Source organism: Balaenoptera acutorostrata, chromosome 6 (genome assembly GCF_949987535.1).
Source record: "Balaenoptera acutorostrata chromosome 6, mBalAcu1.1, whole genome shotgun sequence".
Taxonomy (NCBI): domain Eukaryota; kingdom Metazoa; phylum Chordata; class Mammalia; order Artiodactyla; family Balaenopteridae; genus Balaenoptera; species Balaenoptera acutorostrata.
This window is the reverse complement of record NC_080069.1, coordinates 68,056,918-68,076,464: the sequence shown is the minus strand read 5'-3', so window position 1 is coordinate 68,076,464 and position 19,547 is coordinate 68,056,918. Positions and strand designations below refer to the sequence as shown.

Below are 19,547 nucleotides of genomic sequence, written 5' to 3'. Positions count from 1 at the left end.
AACTGTATCCTCTAAAGAGATACGTTGAAGTCCTAACCCCAGGTACCTAAACAAGTACATAAAACATCAGTGGCTGCTACGAGAGATGTTGATATTTACCTGGAGACCCTAAACTCTCAACTAGAATGGTGGAGGAACCTGATTCTTCCTTTTGCGAGAAAACCCATTCTCTTATACCTCCCAGCAGGGCTGAGGATGTTAGTGCAAGTTCGTGTGCCCAGTGAAAGAGCTTCAGTTAGAGCCCAGTTCCTTTCCCGTCCATTCTGCAGCCTATCCTGTCCATATGCCTTCACCACTGCAGACTAGCCAGGAACCCACTGCCACATCCCACATCAGTTCAGGGTGTCCATATATCAATACATATCATCATCCCTCATAGTTGCCAACGTCCTACACACTTGGATAAAACACTTGAAAAAATTTTAAAGGCCAATTAGCATAAAAGAAGAGCAAAAAAATTAATTATAGATAAGACCCAGAAGCATAAAAATGTTCAAACTTGAGACACACAAGTTTTTAATCCTGTAACAGAGGAGACTTCCCTGGTGGCGCAGTGGTTAAGACTCCATGCTCCCAATGCAGGGAGCTGGGGTTCGATCCCTGCTCAGGGAACTAGATCCCACATGCATGCCACAACTAAGAGTTCGCATGCCACATATAAGGAGCCTGCCTGCTGCAACTAAGACCTGGTGCAACCAAATAATCCTATAACAGATATACTCTAGTCCCTATGGGACCAAATTTTCCAAGCACCTGTGGGCTCTGCCCCTACCCAGATACAGCTAATACACATACAGCAGGCCCTCCAGGACCCACAGCTTCCAAATTTGTGGATTTCAACCAAGAATCAAAAATATTCGGAAAAAAAATTTTCAGAAAGTTCCAAAAAGCAAAACTTGAATTTGCCAGTGTTGGCAACTATTTACATATCATTTACATCGTATTTACAACTATTTCCATAGCATTTACATTGTATTAGGTATTATAAGTAATCTAGGGATGATTTAAAGTATATGGGGAGGTTGTGCGTAGGTTATATGCAAATGCTGCACCATTTTATATAAGGGACTTGAGCATCCAAGGATTTTGGTACGGTGGAGGGTGGGGGTAAGGGGGCGCCTGAAGCCAATCCCTCCTGGATACTGAGGGACAATTGTATTCCCTGATTGGCCCTCATCATAGCCTGGTCTTGACAACCAATTTTACATTCTATTGGGAACAAAGTGAGTTAATAGAATGAGTAGTCCTCTGTACACCAAGCTAATGGACACTCATGAGCCATCAAGAGTAGGGTAGGTACTTGGTCATGCTTCTGAAAGTTATAATGGTTTGAGAAACGTTTACCATTCACTAATCCATTGCTCATCATGACAACCTAGAAGTCAAGACAGTCTGTGACTTGAAGAACAGAGAGTTAAACTGTTTCTTACTGTGATAAAATCAAGACCTCACCTAGAGATTATCATACTAAGTGAAGTCAGAAAGAGAAAGACAAATACCACATGATATCAGTTATATGTGGAATCTAAAAAATGATACAAATGAACTTATTTACAGAACAGAAATAGACTCCCAGACACAGAAAACAAACTTATAGTTACCAAAAGGGAAAGGGGAAGGGGGGATAAATCGGGAATTTGGTATTAACAGATACACACTACTATATATAAAATAGATAAACAACAAGGACCTACTATATAGCACGAGGAACTATATTCAGTGTCTTCTAATAACCTATAATGGAAAAGAATTCAGTTATATGTATATAACTGAATCACTTTACACGTGATGCATTGTAAATCAACTATATGTCAATAAAAATAAATAAATTTAAAAAAAATCTAGACCTCAGGCTTTACCAGTCACATTTAATAAAAAACACTCCCCAAAAACACAACTTAGTGAGTGTCTGGATTATGTCTAATGTTTGTTCACTGGTCACCATTTCTCATACCTACTAATGAAATCTGACTTTGGTCCAATCAGCAGAAGAGCCAACCTAGTACATTTAGGAGCCCAGAGTTTGAGTTACCGTGTTAAATAATGCCAAGATCCAAAGGACATGGAGAAAAGGGGAGAAGAGGGAAAAGTCCACAATCAGAGGTCTACCGCTGAACCTCTCTGAAATGGAACATAGCAGAAGCAGTCTCTAAGAGCAAGTTTGGGGGCATGATTGGTCTAAATAAAAGCCCAAATCCTAACCATGCAATATCCACCATTGTACTTCATGATAGATTTAGATTCCTTTCTCCCTTGGAAAAGAATGCCTTTCTAGAGAAATAGTGTGGGATCCTTAAGTCCAAAGTGGCAGTCTTTTCCACCTACATAGTAAGAGAAGCATTTTAAAAAGGCAATTGTGTCATCCAAACCCTGGGCAGCACAGCCCCAGGAAAGCTGTGTGAACAAAGAGGAGAGAGGAAAATGATCAGCTTCCCCCCAGAGTGAGCCCCACAGCAGTGCACATTCCTCACTCTTGTCCTTCCAACTTGACAAAAACAGCTTCTTCCTGTTAACAGGCCCAATTCCAGTAACTATCTTCCTGAATATGAAGGACAATGAAACAAACCAGGGAGGAAATGAGACAGAATGAGAAAGGGAATGTCCATTAAAAAACACTTGGATGGATAAACAACAAGGTCCTACTGTATAGCACAGGGAACTATGTTCAATATCCTGTAAGAAACCATAATGGAAAAGAATATAAAAAACTATGTATATAGATAAACAGAGATATACATATATATAAAATATGAAAAACTATATATATATATATATATATATATATATCTGAATCACTTTGTTGTAAACCAGAAACTAACACAACATTGCAAATCAACTATACTTCAATTAAATAAATAAATACATAAAAACAAAACATTTGGAGACAAACTGTCATTCTCCAGACGTCTGCCTACAGCCTCAAAGAGCAGCCAGACCTTGCATTACTGTGCCCTCCCAGCCATGAAAGTCCTCAATCCTTTAGCGATCTAAGCAGTTAAGTTCTTTTCTTGTGGAATAAATACCTGCTTCTGACCTTGTTTATTCCTCTACCTCAGCACGTTGCATAACGCCCTGGTCCTAATGTACCAAGAACAGAGTTCAGTGACCTGGGCACCATTCCCTAAGAAACTACAGGTGGGTCTCACAATGTTCCTGCTTCTCAGAATTCAGAATGAATGCTTCCTCCTTACATAATTCCATATAAGAGCCTTTCCAATAGTAACTCCCTTGTCACTTGCACCTAAAACGTCAAGGAGAATTTTGTACCAACCACTTCCCCAAATATAGTTTCTGGTAGGAATAAGCTGATTTAGCTGTTACATTTCTAGGCCTAGGTTTTAATTTCCCATACATGTGAACTTGGACAAGAACTAGGAGAATGTCATTAGAATAAACAGGCAGGCTACGTGGGTCAAGATACCTGCTACACCCCAACACACACACACACACACACACACACACTGTTCCCCACCCTTAACCCATTCCCAAACACACAATTTTTTTTTGCCACAATTATATGGAAAAATGTATCCATGCTTTGCTTTTGCTTTTCTGACAATCTAAAAATATTATGCCTAAGTTTCCACAGAGTATATATTATTCTACCATTTACATTAAAAAATAAATATATATGGATATGTTGTATATGAACAGAATATCTCTGGGATGATTCTTAAGAAACTGGTAAGTGAGAAGGGGTCTTGCTTACCCTGTATACCTTTTCATGCTTTTGAATTTTGGATAATATGCCTGTGTTATTTATTCAAAAAATTTAAATTGAGTTAAAATGTCACACCCAGAACAAAATCCTGCTTGTGAAATACATGGGTGCGGACATCTGCCGTCCCCACAGTGGCTGGCTGTCCGCAGAGCATTTTCCAGGCAGCCCAGCAACACCCAGCATGGGGCAGCCACTCAACCAGCAACAGAGCCTCCCTCCCACTCCCTGCCCTTCATGTGCTTTGCAAGATTCTCAGAAAAGGGCTCTAAGGAAATCATCAGGACTGAAAACCAACAAACTCGTATTTGAATTTCCCAGAAAAGGCTTTTTCTGCCTGAGGCTGAAGGGAAGAGCTGGGGCTAGAATGGGAGGACAGAGACTGCTTTAGCATTTTTCTTGCCAAAGCTGCTCAGGAACCATGGGGTGGAGTCTGGGGTCTCAAGATAAACAAACCATGGATGATAGCATATATCAGGATTTTCTGATTTCCTGAGTGGAAGCCAGAATTTGCCTACAAACTCCATCCTAATGCGTAGCCTTTTTCTAACTTCGCCTAATCATTTGCAGCACCTCTCTCCCTCCCCCATAAATAAGTGGGCTTAAGCATGGCTTAACCCCACTTACCCAGCCCATTAAACCCTACTCCCTCTTATTTGTCAAGTTTCTTTCCCTAGCAAAGGAGGGTTTCACAACCACAGTCTGCTGAATTATAGCATTTGTTCAGTCCAGGAAGGCAAACCAATCTATAAGCTCTGTTAATGCAGAATAATGACATGGGAACTCTTTGAATTGAAAACCCTTCAAGACTGGCAGAGGGGCGCCCACCCCATGCGTCAGGATGTGGTCTGGGCAGCACCACACAGGCCTGACCTGGGGCTCTGGCCCCCCAACCCTAATCCTGCCAGGCTCTTTCCCATCTTCTTGCTCAGCCAATTAATACCCCAGCTCACCCAGCCCCTCATGAGTCTTGGGAATTAGAACCCCCAGCCAGGCACTTCCAGCCGAGAGGAGCCAAGGCACGTCCAATCCGTGTTTCTGATGGCTCCATGGTCCCTCGTCTCCACAGGAGTGAGCAGTCCCTAGAGCTCTGCCTGCTCACCCAAGAGATATACAGGTTCAAGATCTTTATAGCAGCTGTAGGAAACCCAGAACAGCATCCCATGGTGGGGTAGTGGGGACATGTCTGTTATTTACTTCTTGGACTTGGGTCACACTACTTTCTGTGGGAGACCTCCTCAACCGCCCCTTTTCATTCAATCTATAAACATTTACAAAAGAAGTGTACAGAGAAACATTACAATTTATTATATTTACATGGAACACCAGTTGACCTACGTAAGCAGGCCAAATGGTCAATTTGAAATGAGAATCAGAGTGGAAGTCCTGGAGTGTTTGTTTTTCCTCTTTGCTGCCCTGTGAGTAGCTTGTCATGGCCAGCAGAGCAAGAACAAGAAGGGACAAATATGTATTGAGTCCAACTCAAACAATTTAACATGTTTGCAGGAAAGAGAGAATTTTTATAGATCAAAGGAATACAGGCATATGGAGAAATTTGTAATCCAGCCAAGAATCTCACCAACTAAATTATAATCTCCTTGTGGACAGGGGCATAGTGGTTGCTAGGTACATACTAGGTGCTCAGAAAATACAAGTGAATGAAAATTCACCTCAACTCCCACATATAGTTAGCTCAATATTCACAATAACTTACCCATCACAGAATCCACAATGACAAATCAATGTGCAAGCCGTTCTCACATCCCTAAAGGCATGAGCTTCAGAGAAACATTTCTAAAGGGAAACTTGCAGCTATTAAGCAAGTTCTGTGAAATAATACAGTGCCTACAATAATTTCATATTTTCCAAAATTTTGTTTCCTTATTGTTTAATCAGTTAGTACATTGGATGATATGGACATTGAGAATCCTTACTAAAATTCCCAGTTTGCATTTTTATTAAAATACTTCAGGTTTAACAAGTAAAACAAACCTGAGCAGTCAAAACGAGATCAAAGTTCTTCACACATCATATAACAGAGATTTCTAAAAGCAAACCACAGTGCCATTTGGTGGGGTGAAAAGAGGACATAAGGAATAGAAGCCACAACACTCACCCTCCTGCAAGCAGCACACAACCTCATTGTGCACCAACCCCCTTCAGGCTCCCGAGCTGACTCAGAGGTTTAGCAGGTCAGGCCCCCCACTCCCATTCCCATAAGGTGGTCACTGAGCTCCCATCCCAATGTGGACGGATGGGACTGCCTCACCTGTCTCCCACCCCAGCCAGCCTGTGTGGACCTTGAAGTCCTTGGCCACTTGACTTTACCAATCCTCAAACTAAGCTAAATTCAGGCACCCCATTTCTCTGTTCCTGCTCCCAGGTCACTAAATGATGCTGGGTGAGGGGATCCTAGCAAACCTTACAGATTCAAGCCATTAAATCTCAGCAGGACTTCCATGCAGGGTGATCTAGGCTCCTCACTACCCAGATGATCACTTTCTCACTTTTCTAATGCTCAGTCTCGCCCTTCCTGCCTCTTACTTAGATCATCAGACAGGCAGCCCCTAAACTCCTCCCACCTCGGAGTGTCCTTATGTCATCATGTGGACTTTCTTCTCTCTTATGCCTAAGAAAGGTCCAGAATATGACACTGAGGTCCACAAACCCCTGACTTAAAATGTATCCTCTGACCTCTTGGATTACTTCATCTCAGGCTGCTCTGCCTGTGTCCTTTTCCATGCTCTATTTCCCAATATCCTGGTTTCCACTTTCTTCCCAATACTCCATCCATAGGAAATCTCACTCATTCTCGTTAATTCATTCAGAAGACTCACTAAATCTGCAACTCCATCTCTAATCTCTCTCTTGAGCTCTAGACTCGTTATTTCCAACTACTGATTCAGCTTTTTCAAATGCATGTTCCTGAGCACCTCAAATTCAGTTCTGCTCAAACAACACCCATGATCTAGGCTTCCTCTAGGACCCTCCTCTTCTCCCTGTTTGCTCTCTGTTAATGACATCTCCATCACCCCAAGACACTCAGCCTAGAAACTGACTGACTGACAGTCCTACCTGCTGTCCCTCTGGACCGACCACAATGTTTGTACCAAAACCATACTTCCCACAGGCTGCTCCCAGGCAATTATTGATACTAAGCCCAGCAGGAGAACTAATGCAGACCCATTCCTGTAAGATGTGGGACTCCTCTGATGGGTGACTTTGGTTCAAGGACTCTGCTCAGTCTGACCAAAACTTTTTGGATCTGTGCTGCAGTCTATGATTCTTCTTACCCAATTCTTCCATCCTTCTCCCCCTCCACCAGGGTCAGACCTGCATCACAGTCTAAAGGCTCCCCTGCCTTCTCCTGCTCCCACTCTTACATATCTAATATCAGCTTGGTGACTGCTTCCTGGTAGACACATTTAAAATCTCACCTCTAAAATCTCCAGCAGGGCTTCCCTGGTGGCACAGTGGTTAAGAATCCGCCTGCCAATACAAGGGACATGAGTTCGAGCCCTGGTCCGGGAAGATCCCACATGCCGCGGAGCAACTAAGCCCGTGCACCGCAACTCCTGAGCCTGTGCTCTAGAGCCTGTGAGCCACAAGTACTGAGCCCGCAAGCCACAACTACTGAAGCCCACGTGCCTAGAGCCTGTGCTCTGCAACAAGAGAAGCCACCGCAATGAGAAGCCCGTGCACCGCAACGAAGAGTAGCCCCCGCTCACCGCAACTAGAGAAAGCCTTCGTGCAGCAACGAAGACCCAAGGCAGCCCAAAATAAAAAATATACAATAAAATCTCCAACAATCTCCCAGCTGGTCTCCTTGCCTCTATCTCAGAGGCACTCTGCAAAACACAGTTTGAATATGTCACTTCCCTCTGTAATAACTGTTAATGTCTCCCCATTATGTAGAGGAAAACAAATCCTTTATCATGGCTTTGGGCCCTCCATACTTTGCTTTCCATACTCTGCAGCTCAATATTCTACACACATGGTCTACTCACCATCCTCAAATAACCATGTTAGGTTATTTGAGGCATGTCCACACTTCCAAGCCTCTGCTCATGCCATAACCTCGGCTAAACCATTCATCCTATTTGCAGACCTAAGGAGCTATTCAGTATCTATCTCCCTATATCAGTTTTAACCTACAGTCAGGGACCATATCTTTATCACCCTTTACTTCCTGATTCTTGCACCCTCAGTGCCTAAAGCAGTATTGTATTTTCCATTGAAGTCTCTCAAGGAATGAAAGTAGATGGAGGAGGCTGTAGACATAGATTTGGTAATAGTGGCTTATAACCCAATGGTGACAAAGGGGAGTAGGTTGGGGCATTTAGTGTATGGGCAAATGGCCCTATGTACCTGAACAGTCCTCAAGAGTAATACCGTATTTAAAGCACAGTATATTTTATTTTGATAGCATTGAGTACTTTTAAAAGTTAGATAAAATTCATTATAATTTATGATAGCAAGTATATGCTAATTTAGATGAATGTGGTAGTTTTTAAAATATCTCTGCTGAAGATTTTTAGGGCAGTGAAAACACCCTATATGCTACTATAATGGTGGATACATGTCATTATACACTTGTTCAAACCCACAGAATGTACAACACCAAGAGTGAACCCTAATGTAAACTACGGACTCTGGGTGATGATGATGTGTCAACGTAGGTTCATCAGTGGTAACAAATGTCCCCCTCTGATGGGGGATGTTGATAATGAGGGAGGCTGTGCATATGTGGAGGCAAGGGGTATAGGGGAATTCTCTGTACTTTCTGCTCAATGTTGCTGTGAACCTAAAACTGCTCTAAAAAGGAACGTCTATTAAAAAAAATTATGTGTGCAATCTTGTTTGCACTCCTCCCTTCAAAAGGTGTAAACTAATTCCCCTTCCCTTGAATTTGGGCCAGTCTTAGTGACTCACTCTTATGAACAGCATATGATATAAATGATACTATAGAACTTCCAAGACTAGGTCATAAAAAGAATAGTTTCTGCCTGGCTTTCCTTCTCTCCTGAATCACTGGCTCTGCAGGAATCCAGCTGCCATGGTGTGAGGACACTCAAGCAGTCTGTGGAGAGACCCATGTGAGGAGGCACCGGGGCCTCCCGCTAACAGCCAGCACCAACTTGCCAGCCATGTTCATGAGCCACCTTGGAAGTGGCTCCTCCAGCCCTGGTTGAGCGTCCACCAATGTGCGACCACGACCTCATGAGTGACTCAGCCAGAACCACCTAGCTTAGCTGCTCCTGGATTCTTGACCCACGGAAACTGTGAGGATAATAAATGTTCACTGTTGGTTTTTTTTTTTTTTTAAAGACTTTTTTTTAAAGGAATTCCTTTATTTTTATTATTTATTTATTTATTTATTTATTTTTGGCTGTGTTGGGTCTTCGTTTCTGTGCAAGGGCTTTCTCCAGTTGCGGCGAGCGGGGGCCACTCTTCATTGCGGTGTGCGGGCCTCTCACTATCGCGGCCTCTCCCGTTGCGGAGCACAAGCTCCAGATGCGCAGGCTCAGCAGTTGTGGCTCACGGGCCCAGCTGCTCCTTGGCATGTGGGATCTTCCCAGACCAGGGCTCGAACCCGTGTCCCCTGCATTAGCAGGCAGACTCTCAACCACTGCGCCACCAGGGAAGCCCTCACTGTTGTTTTAAGCCACGGTTTTGTAGTAATTTCTTATAACGCAAGAGATAACTAATACAGTAACTTTTCCAAAAAAGTGCCAATTTTTAAAATATTGTTAAAGAGTTCCATTTACATAAAATCTTTGATGGTGCTGGATGAATTCCATGATCCTTTAAGAAGATGAAAAGGAAAAAGTTGTTTTACATTTTAAGTTCTTTGTCTCAATCACATGACCTATTTGGTCCCTCATCACCATATGTCAGCATGTTTGTATCCTTGCATGTCAAAAAATAAGCAAGTCCTGTGAAAGGATTTCAATCCAAAATGGAATCCAAGGGGAGTTCCCTGGTGGCCACTGCTGTGGCCCAGGTTCAATCCCTGGTCGGGGAACTCAGATCCCACAAGCCATGTGGCCCGTCCACAAAAAAAACAAAAACAAAAAAAAAAGGAACAATTTGAGACAGCAGAAACATAAAGTTGAAGAGGAAAAGGATGGGACTCATACAGCCAAATGAAGATAAGGTGCTATCAGCAGAAAAAGGACTACTAAAAAAAAAAAAGATGGAACCCAAGGATATGAAATGGAGAATCTCACACATGCTCCCTCAGAAGAACGGAACTTAAGAACTGAGAGACTGATTTCCTGTAAACGCCTGATTTACAGAAGACTGAGACTTATCTCTGGACCAATGAACATCCACCAAGAATCTCTCCATACTCAAGCCAATGAACTTACTGGCTGGGTTCTGGCTGGATGTCCCTCTCTTTGTGCTCCCTGCCCACAAACACAACCTGCCCCAGACCCTCAATAACTTGTTTGCAGCTTCTACAGCACATGTCTCCTAAATTGCAATTCCTCTGCTATTCCCAGATAAACTCAAATTTCTGGTAATTTGAGCTTGTTTCAGTTTACATCCTTACTTAGATTGATAGTTCAAAACATGTTAATGCTTAAAAATGATACTTTACAAAGACTGAGATTTCTCGTTTGGTGTTCTAGTTTCAAAAGGAAGGGGAAAAAACTGATCACAATTTATTTTAGGATTCATCTCTTTTAAAATAAATATTTTCTTTTCACCTCTCCACTTTTATCAGGATATACCACCAAAAATTTTTCTGAAATATCCCTGTAGTATAATAAGAAATATCTCTGGTCTTTGGTATTTCCTGAGTGACAGGAGTATCTTGTGTTATTCATACTCAAGTCCTTTTGAGCACACCTGAGTATCTGCTAATAAAGTGATTAGGGTGGGGTCCCTAAATAGCCTCAGGATGGGGCTGGTCAGCAAAAACACCAAGTGATTAGAGGGCTGGAACTTTCAGGCCCACCAACTGACCTCTGGGAAAAGGAAGGGGGGAGGGGTTGCAGGATAAGCTCTATAAAAACAGCAGATTTGATGAGCTTCTCGGCTGGCTAATACATCCCTGTGCTGGGAAAGTGGTCCACCCCAGTTCCATGGGGACAAAAGCTCCTGTGCTCGGGACACTTCCAGACCCTACCCTATGTACCTCTTCATTTGGGTGTTCACCTGTATCTCTTATAATATCCTTTATAATAAACTAGTAAATGTAAGGAAATGTTAGTGTTCTGTGAGCTGCTCTAGAAAATTAATTGAACCAGAGGAGGGGGTCCAATTTATAGCCTGTTGGTCAGAAGCCCAGGTGACAACCCTAACTTGTGATTGTCATCTGAAGTGGGGGCAGTTTTGGGGGACTTAATCTGTGAGGTCTGATGCTATATGCAGGTAGACAGTATCAGAAGTGAGTTAAATTGTAGGACAACCAGTTGGTGTCCCCTGAGAACTGAAAATTGCTCGGTGGTGTTGGAAAACACTCCAGAATCCCCCAAATCATTGACAGCATAATTATTCTATTAAGATTCCATCCAGGGCTTCCCTGGTGGCACAGTGGTTAAGAATCTGCCTGCCAATGCAGGGGACACGGGTTCGAGCCCTGGTCTGGGAATATCCCACATGCCGCGGAGCAACTAAGCCCGTGAGCCACAACTACTGAGCCTGCGCGTCTGGAGCCTGTGCTCCGCAACGGGAGAGGCCGCGACAGTGAGAGGCCCGCGCACCGCGATGAAGAGTGGCCCCCGCTCGCCACAACTGGAGAAAGCCCTCGCACAGAAACGAATACCCAACACAGCCAAAAATAAATAAATAAATAAATTTATAAAAAGGACAATTTAAGGCATAGGGGTTTACTCTTAAAAAAAAAAAAAAAAAAAGATTCCATTCAGGATGAGACTATAACAATACTCAAATAATTCCGTAATTATACTTCACACGTTGCATTTTGCCGTTTTCTTTTTCTCAATGAAGGAGCTGCCTTTTTGAGTTTTTCCCTTCTTATAATAACATATTTACACACAAAGAAAACATAGTCAATGTAAAGATTTTGTCTTTCTTTCTAACAGGAAAAGATATACTTAAACTTTTCACATTGTTTTCAGAAATCCCTGTTTTGCTATCCAATTTCACATCATTTCTGTACACTCACAGCATTTTATTCATATTTCTTATGACATCTTGGACACTAACTTTCTGAATCAATTTATGTTAAGATGGAAGCTCCCTGAGGATAGTGACTGTTTTTTCATACATTTATCCTCACAGTTCCTTGCCTATAGTACATAGCCATAAACACTTACAATTTAGGCAATAGGTTGACTGTCCAAGGTATCAGTCAGATCAGCAGGGGTCTGCCTAACAAGAATTTATGACAAAAATACAAGGACAACAGACTGCTGTGAGAGTCTAAACATATAAATAAGGAATAGCCAGACCACAGAACTTTCACCCACAACCTGCAGCAACCTACTCAGGAAACCAACCCCCTTATCTACAATAAACCACCTCTGAAGTCAGCCTGCTACAGATTAAACTTGCAGAAAGCCATCTTTTGCTATCTCCAGTGACAATGGAGGAAAATGAATGATAACTTCTATAACAATTGGCCCAAAAGGGCCAGGACTTGATTAATAACTGACAGCTTCCCTACTCTTGGTCCTTGCTTCCAATTTAGGACCAACCAGACAAAGCCAAACAAGCACCCCTAACCAATCACATAGGAAGCCCTGCTTTAATTGGCCCACCTACAGCTTGCCCAGGCCAACAGGGCACACCTGAAGTCTTTCCTTTATTTCACTATGAGGTCTTCCCACTCCTCTGCAAAACAGAAGTCTGACTCCTAGAGCAAGTTCAGAACAAACAGCCTTTGCTTTTCTCATTTGGCTGGTCTTTATTTATTTCCACAGTTGTATAATGAAAATCCATTGGAATTATCCTAAAGATGAAATAATAATTCATATGTGCTGGGAACTGAAGGAGCTAGGAATGGCCAGAAGAGAGATTTGTCACAGACTGAAGAGTTTACAGGTTGCACCTCACAACAGACTTAATCCAGCTGAAAGATAATTGACGTCCACAGCCAGGGGAACAACTGCCCTGTAGGTGTCCTTGGGATCAGTTCAGAAGAGTGCCCATGGACTTCCCTGGTGGCATAGTGGTAAAGAATCTGCCTGCCAATGCAGGGGACACGGGTTCAATACCTGGTCTGGGAAGATCCTATATGCTGCAGAGCAACTAACAGCACGTGCCACAACTACTGAGCCTGCACTCTAGAGCCCACGAGCCACAACTACTAAGCCTGCGCACTGCAACTACTGAGCCCACACACCGCAACTACTGAAGCCCATGAGCTCTAGGGCCCACCTGCCCCAACTACTGAGCCCGTGTGCTGCAACTGCTGAAGCCCGCACGCCTAGAGCCCGTGCTCTTCAACAAGAGAAGCCACCACAATGAGAAGCTCGTGCACCACAACGAAGAGCAGCCTCCGCTCGCCGCAACTAGAGAAAGCCCACACACAGCAACGAAGACCCAACGCAGTCAAAAATAAATTAAAAAAAAAAAAAATGGAAGAGTGCCCAACCCCACCTGGGTGACAGAGTCACCACATGCAGCTGCGTTACACAACACCCCCTCCCTCTGCTCACTGCCCTCCATTAACCATTTATTAAAATCACTCTAAACGATATCTCTTAGAACACTAAGTTCTCACAAGACCGTCAAAAGTCTCATTCCGACAGCTCAGCCGCTCAGTTCTGGTTGAATAACTTGAACACTAAAGGGTTTAGTGTCTCCTCTCTCTTCCTAAGCGTGCTCACAATAAGCAATGTGCAATTTTGTGTAAACTTTAAACCCTGCTTCTGTGAAGTTACAGGCTAGTTCAGTCTGGTTCACTTGAGATGGCTTCACTGAAAATACCATACAGACAGGCATAGCATAGCCGAAAGTGATTGGCATGGTTCATAAAGTATTTAAATTTTGTATTAATAAAATAAATACATAGTTATTGTAGAAAATCTAGAAAAAGCAAAGGAATAAAAAGAAATCTAAAATCATCCGTAACGGCACCATCCAGAGAAACAAATGTTCCCACTGACATATAGCCTTCTAGTTTTTTGTTCTTTGTGTATGTCAGTGAGGGATGGAGAAGTCACTTGACTAGATGAATCTGATAGGGTTTTGCACTGAATATCTTTGTTTCTCTAAAGTATGGCTTACTGTGAAGCCAACTAATGATCAAGGTATTCTTTCAAGGCACTTCCTGAAGTGTCCAAGGGGAGGGGGAGTATCCTGCGGTAAGGCTGAACCGTCTGTACCTCCCTGACTCTGTCAGGCCACTCTGTCCTGTACAAGCTGGTCCCTTTAGCTCCAGCACTCTCCCCCAGCCTTGTCCAGCAGAGCATAACTACTCATCCTTCGATACCCAGCCCTAGTCCTGAACTTTTGTTATCCCTTCCCTCGCCCTGGCAGCGGGCCTGAGTGTTCTCACACCTGTGCTCTCAGCCTGCCGCTGCATTTCCACTAGGGCAGTTGGCAAATGGCAGAGTGATTCCAGTGTGATTGGCCTTGTGCATACCCGTAAACTGGATGCTTTGGAAGAGTCAGGACAGGAGTTTTCTACTTTATACACCCACCCCCTTGCAGAGGACACAACGAAGAAAATGTAGACTGATGGCTGGAGTGTGAACAGCAGCTGGTCTGTGTGGGATGAATTCTGCCTTCACCGCTTACCAGTGGTGACCTCGAGCAGGATTCGTACCCTCTGTATGCCATGGTTTCTTCATCTTTAAAACAGAGTTGTTAATGGTAGTTACCCCTCAGGGTTGTAATATGGATTAAATTAATACATGAAATGCACTTTAAAAAGTGCCCAGTACATGGTAAGCACTACATAAAGATTTGAGATTATAAAGTTATGCATAAGAACTAACCCAAGGGGCTTCCCTGGTGGCGCAGTGGTTGAGAGTCCGCCTGCCAATGCAGGGGACGCGGGTTCGAGCCCTGGTCTGGGAGGATCCCACATGCCGCGGAGCAACTGGGTCCGTGAGCCACAATTGCTGGGCCTGCACGTCTGGAGCCTGTGCTCCGCGACAGGAGAGGCCGTGATAGTGAGAGGCCCGTGCACCGTGATGAAGAGTGGCCCCCACTTGCCGCAACTGGGGAGGGCCCTCGCACAGAGGCGAAGACCCAACACAGCCAAAAATAATAAATAAATAAATAAAATTTAAAAAAAAAAAAAAAGAACTAACCCAAGTATCTCCCTGCTGCTTACAGCTCTCACAATCTTCTTTCTACTCAGCAATGAGGGATTTAAGACTCATCTAACTAGCTCTTATTAGTTTTCTCTGTATGCAGTGAACAAATATTTGGTCTAGAATTCCTCTGACTACAGTAGAACACAGGCATTCAGCATTCACGTGAAACCAAGTTTGGATAATGCTGCTCCACTGTTAAATGAAAATGCTTCTACTAGAGGTTACCTGTACCAATTTGCTCTCCGCACGTGGAACACATTAATTACCCATAACGTGTGCACAGCTCAGAGTAAAACACTGATGCCTTTCTGATGCATTCTGTGCCGCCCACCACCACCTCCCCCTCCCCCTCCCCATCCTCCCCATTTCCGCCCCCAGCTCACTTCCAAGTAGCAAGCTTTGTTGGAGAGCCAGCCCACTTCAGGGCAAGGGGGGACTCCTGACTGTGCAATATTTTCTGAGTCACCTCAGATTAACCAGATGGAACCAGCCCCAAGTCTCACAGAAGCTGGGTTTAAAGTTTACACTTAAATTGCAAATTACTTATCAGAAGTCTGCTTCTAAAGAGAGGAGGAGAAATGGAATCCCCCAAGGTTCAAATTAGTCAGCTGGAAACAAGCAGCTGAACTAAAAAAGGCTAGATAACTTTGACATGGTTCCTAGATGCTAATTTCTTCAGGAACATTTTATTTTAGAGTATACAGTAAAAGGGCTGACCTAACATGTCCTGACTTTGAAAGTCTCAGGAGGGCATTTACTTGTTCCAATATTCACCGATGGCTTGCTCTAAAAATATATAACTCTTCACTCTAAACATTCAATGAATCAGGATTCTGATTTCCTAAAACTGAAATAGATAAGGCTTCCAGCTATCCCCAAGTCTCAATCAGTTCAATTGGACAAAAAGCGCGTATTTTCTTCTATGAACAAGGTCCCTGCCGTCAGGGGAAATGGTTCAGATTTGAAACTAACAAAGGGAGCAGCCCTCAGCACACCCTGAATTACAGCATCAGCAGCTGGAGCTAGACCTGCTTCATACCTCAAGTTGTATACTTTAAAACAAAATAAAGCTTGCCTTCCACATATCCCTTCTGTCCTAAAACCTAAAACAAACCAATTGTCTTCTCTTCACTTGACTCCAGAAGTAAGAGATAGCATTTTTATGATTCAAAACCATGAGAATTCTTTCCTGTTTATAAAAAAAAAAAGAAAAAAAAGCTCTTCAGCTCTGCCTATTTGCCTTTAATTTTTTTGTGGGTTCTTGCTCAGTCCATGGAAGTCAAATAATCTTCAGACCATTAAAAATATTTTAAATATAAAATAAAATTCTCTTTCTGTTTGAATTTTTAAAATAAATAAATAATAAAAATAAATAAATAAATAATAAAATTCTAAGAGAGTCTATGGGTAAACTAAGATTTCTTAATCAAGCATGAATCTTATTTCTGTTTCTCTATAAAAATCATTCAGGCTTTAAAAGTACTGCTGCCTTTCAGTAAGTATAAATAGTAAAATTTGGATGTGAGAGAGAACAATCTGAATATACTGTGGTGTAAAGAACCTTGGGGTAGGAGGCCAGATGTCTGGGTTTCCCATTTTTGTCACTTCCCTGTTTGCATGACTGTAGGCAATTCCTTTTCCCTTCTGAGTATCCTGATCTGCAGAGAAGTGATGACACCTCTCAAGCCAAAGGATGGGAGAACCATGGCCTGGGACAGGTGCCTGGAAAGTTGGGAGTCCTCTACACCTGTTTGTGCACTGCCTTCCCCTGGAAAGTCTGCTGTCTCCTCACTGAGATAAAGAACTGAATTATTCCACCCTCTTCCGCCCCGTGAGGTACCCAACGCTGATTTATTTTCATAAACATTCTCCCTCCTGAGCAATCCTAACCCACAGCTGGACTTTCAAAGACCATAGAAGACAAATAGGCCGGAGCAAGCGGAGTCTCCCGTTCACTTACAGACTGGGTCATCCATTTTCAAGGGTCTTTTCAAGCGGATGCTGGCGGGGACGGTCTTCTCGATCAGTTCATCAATGCTCTAAAATTAAAACGCAAGTCCGTGAACACTAAAGGCAGAGGAAATTGCTTCTCAGTTAAAAGTCACCTCTGTATTTTGCAGCTACAAAGGCTTGTGGGAAACTTCATTTAAATTGTCTAATTAGGGTTTCTTTTTAAAAAGAACTTTGAACAAACCAAAAATCACTGGAGAAAAAAAATAATGAGTCGGGGTAGTGATTCGGCCACTCCGGGTTGGATTTCAGTGGGCAACCGGAGATAATCGGATAAATCAGGAGGTCCTCCTCTTGCAAAGTGAGAGCTTATCTTCAGGGCGACTTAGGTTGAAAAATATACGGTTTTGAGGCGCGAAGAGCGGGTGGAGAAAGTAACCTAGTGGGAGCAGGCTGGGGCACGCGGACCGAGCACGCGTGCTTGCTCCCACACCAGGGGCCCCGGGCCAGGGTGCGGGCCCCACGCGGAGCGAAGCAGAGCTCCTGGCGGGGGCCGGGAGGCCGTACGGGCAGAACCCGGGTGGCGCAGGGTGAGGCCTCTGAGGGCCGGGTTGGGGTCCTTACCGCCAGCCCCAAGGCCTGTAGCATCTCCCTCTGGTCTTTGTCCCCAGGGCCGATATGCCTCCTAGCAAAGTCGTCGTGTCTGGGCAGGAGGCGCTCGAGGAGGCGCGAGGCTCCAGCCCCGCCGCTATCCCCGCCGCCGCTACTGCTGTCACGGCCCCGCGGCGCCCAACAGGGCCCCGCGCCTCCAGCCAGGCGGCGGCCGCCCCCGACTCCGCAACCCAGACGCAGCCCCCAGGCCCTGGCGCACGTCTGCATGGTGGTGGTCACCGTCCCCTGCCGGGCCGGCGAGGGTCAGCCGCGCTTTCGGCTCCTCTTCTGGTCGCGGTTCCCTGGGTAGCGGCTGCCCCCGGGTGGCTGGAGCCCCTCCCCGCTGGACCACCGAAGGGTCGGATGGATGGTCAGAGGCAATGAATGGGTGCCGCGCGGAGCCCGGACACGCGCGCAAAGTTGTTACTCCACTCAAGGCACCTGCTTCGCACACTTTAAGCGTCGTTCTGGGGGTGGGCAGTGGGATACGGCCAGGAAACGCTCGGCCAATGGGAGTGAACGGAAGGGCGGGGGCGGGGTCTACCCCGCCCCCGCCCCCTTTCCCTACCCCCTCCTCAGGCCCTCGGCGGACTATTGCTGCGCCTCGCCCGGAGTCTTCCATTCTCAATTACTCCTACTCCATCTCTGGTTGACGCGGGGCGGGGGCGCTCCATGCGCTCGGTGCCAGAGGCCACAGGCGAAGTGCCTGGGGAATTCAGTTGAGATGGAAGATGATTCCAACCGAGAGGCCAGACTCAAAGAGTTGGTTAGTCTCCATTAATTTTGGGGTATCTTTCCTGTCATATCTCATGGAAACCAATATGCACAGATGAGAGTTCTTATATAGTTGTAGGATCGTGAGCGAGTTACCCAACCTCTGAGCTTAGGTTTCCGCATCTCATAGAGCTGGATGGGATTTAAAAAGAGATTATGCATTGAAAGCACTGCCATAACACTAGCCTTGAGCGCTCTCTCTCTCTCTCTTTCCTCCTTCCCCCCCCACGCCCCCCCCCGCCGCGGGTGTGTGGTATAAAAATGCAAAAGATACAAAGGTATACATTTTGCACTGTCATCTTAGTTGGAAAATGATTTATACTTGGATATTTTTGAAATCTAATCTCTCTAGTTATCTCTTGAGATTTTTATCGAGAATGAACTTACAAAATTCCCACTGTCATTCTAATATGAGGAAGAGAGAAGGACAGAAATCAGCAGAACATTAGGTGTACTAACACTAGGAAAAACAGAACGCGTCCTCTTTCTCCTCCTCTAAGCTTCCTCCTTCAATCATCTTCTGCACACTCTGGGTTCTGTAACTGACAGGCACAGAGACTAGGCAGAGAGGCAGGAAAGTATAAAATAAAAAGCAGTAGGCAAAATGTTTGCATGGCAGGCGGGGTGAGTGGTGAGCTAGAAAGGCTGGGTGCAATGTCTCTGAACAGCTTTTCATCCATTTGGAATTGAAATTACAGCCTTCATAAAAGTTGGGAGATATCCTCAGTGCTAGAGGCCATGGGGGGAGGGGGAGAAATGTGCATTTATTCCCCATTCCTGACTATTCTTTTTCCTGTGTATCACAGGAACTGGAAGCAAGAGAACTATAATTCCAAGATTGGCTCCAGAGTTCTGAATGTTATTAGTCTTCTGTCAACAAAATACTCTTTTGTGTGAGAACTGGAAAATGGAATAAAAGTGGAAACCATTTTCTTATTTCTCTGACAGCAGCAGACAGATGCATGGGTGGCAGCAGACATGAAGCGCTTCTTTACCAGCCATCCATGTTGGTACAGCAAGGCAGATGTGTCCATCAATGGAAATGTCCTGTGGTTTTCCAACCTAGGAGGCAGCAGGAATTTCTCACTGTCCTGGACTAGAGCTTCAGTGGTTGACCTGAAGATGGTGGTATTCTATCTACCCTGTCTCTTGCTCTTGCAGTCCTTCCACTGGTTTTATATGCACCTATTCCTGGCACTTTAATCCAGCTATGC

At 44.4% G+C, this 19,547-nt stretch overlaps 1 protein-coding gene across 1 annotated transcript in view; it reads right to left on the bottom strand.

Annotated features, from left to right (window-relative positions):
- The window catches only part of GLDC (glycine decarboxylase), a 109,133-nt gene extending 91,125 nt beyond the window's left edge, over nt 1–18,008 (bottom strand). Inside the window, exons 1-2 of the mRNA XM_007186003.2 lie at nt 17,533–18,008; nt 16,919–16,997 (exon numbers count right to left, since the gene is read on the bottom strand). Of these exons, the coding sequence (XP_007186065.2) occupies nt 16,919–16,997; nt 17,533–17,787 (334 nt within the window). The 5' untranslated portion in view covers nt 17,788–18,008. The remainder of the gene's footprint in view (nt 1–16,918; nt 16,998–17,532) is intronic.
- Nucleotides 18,009–19,547: the final 1,539 nt, after the last annotated feature.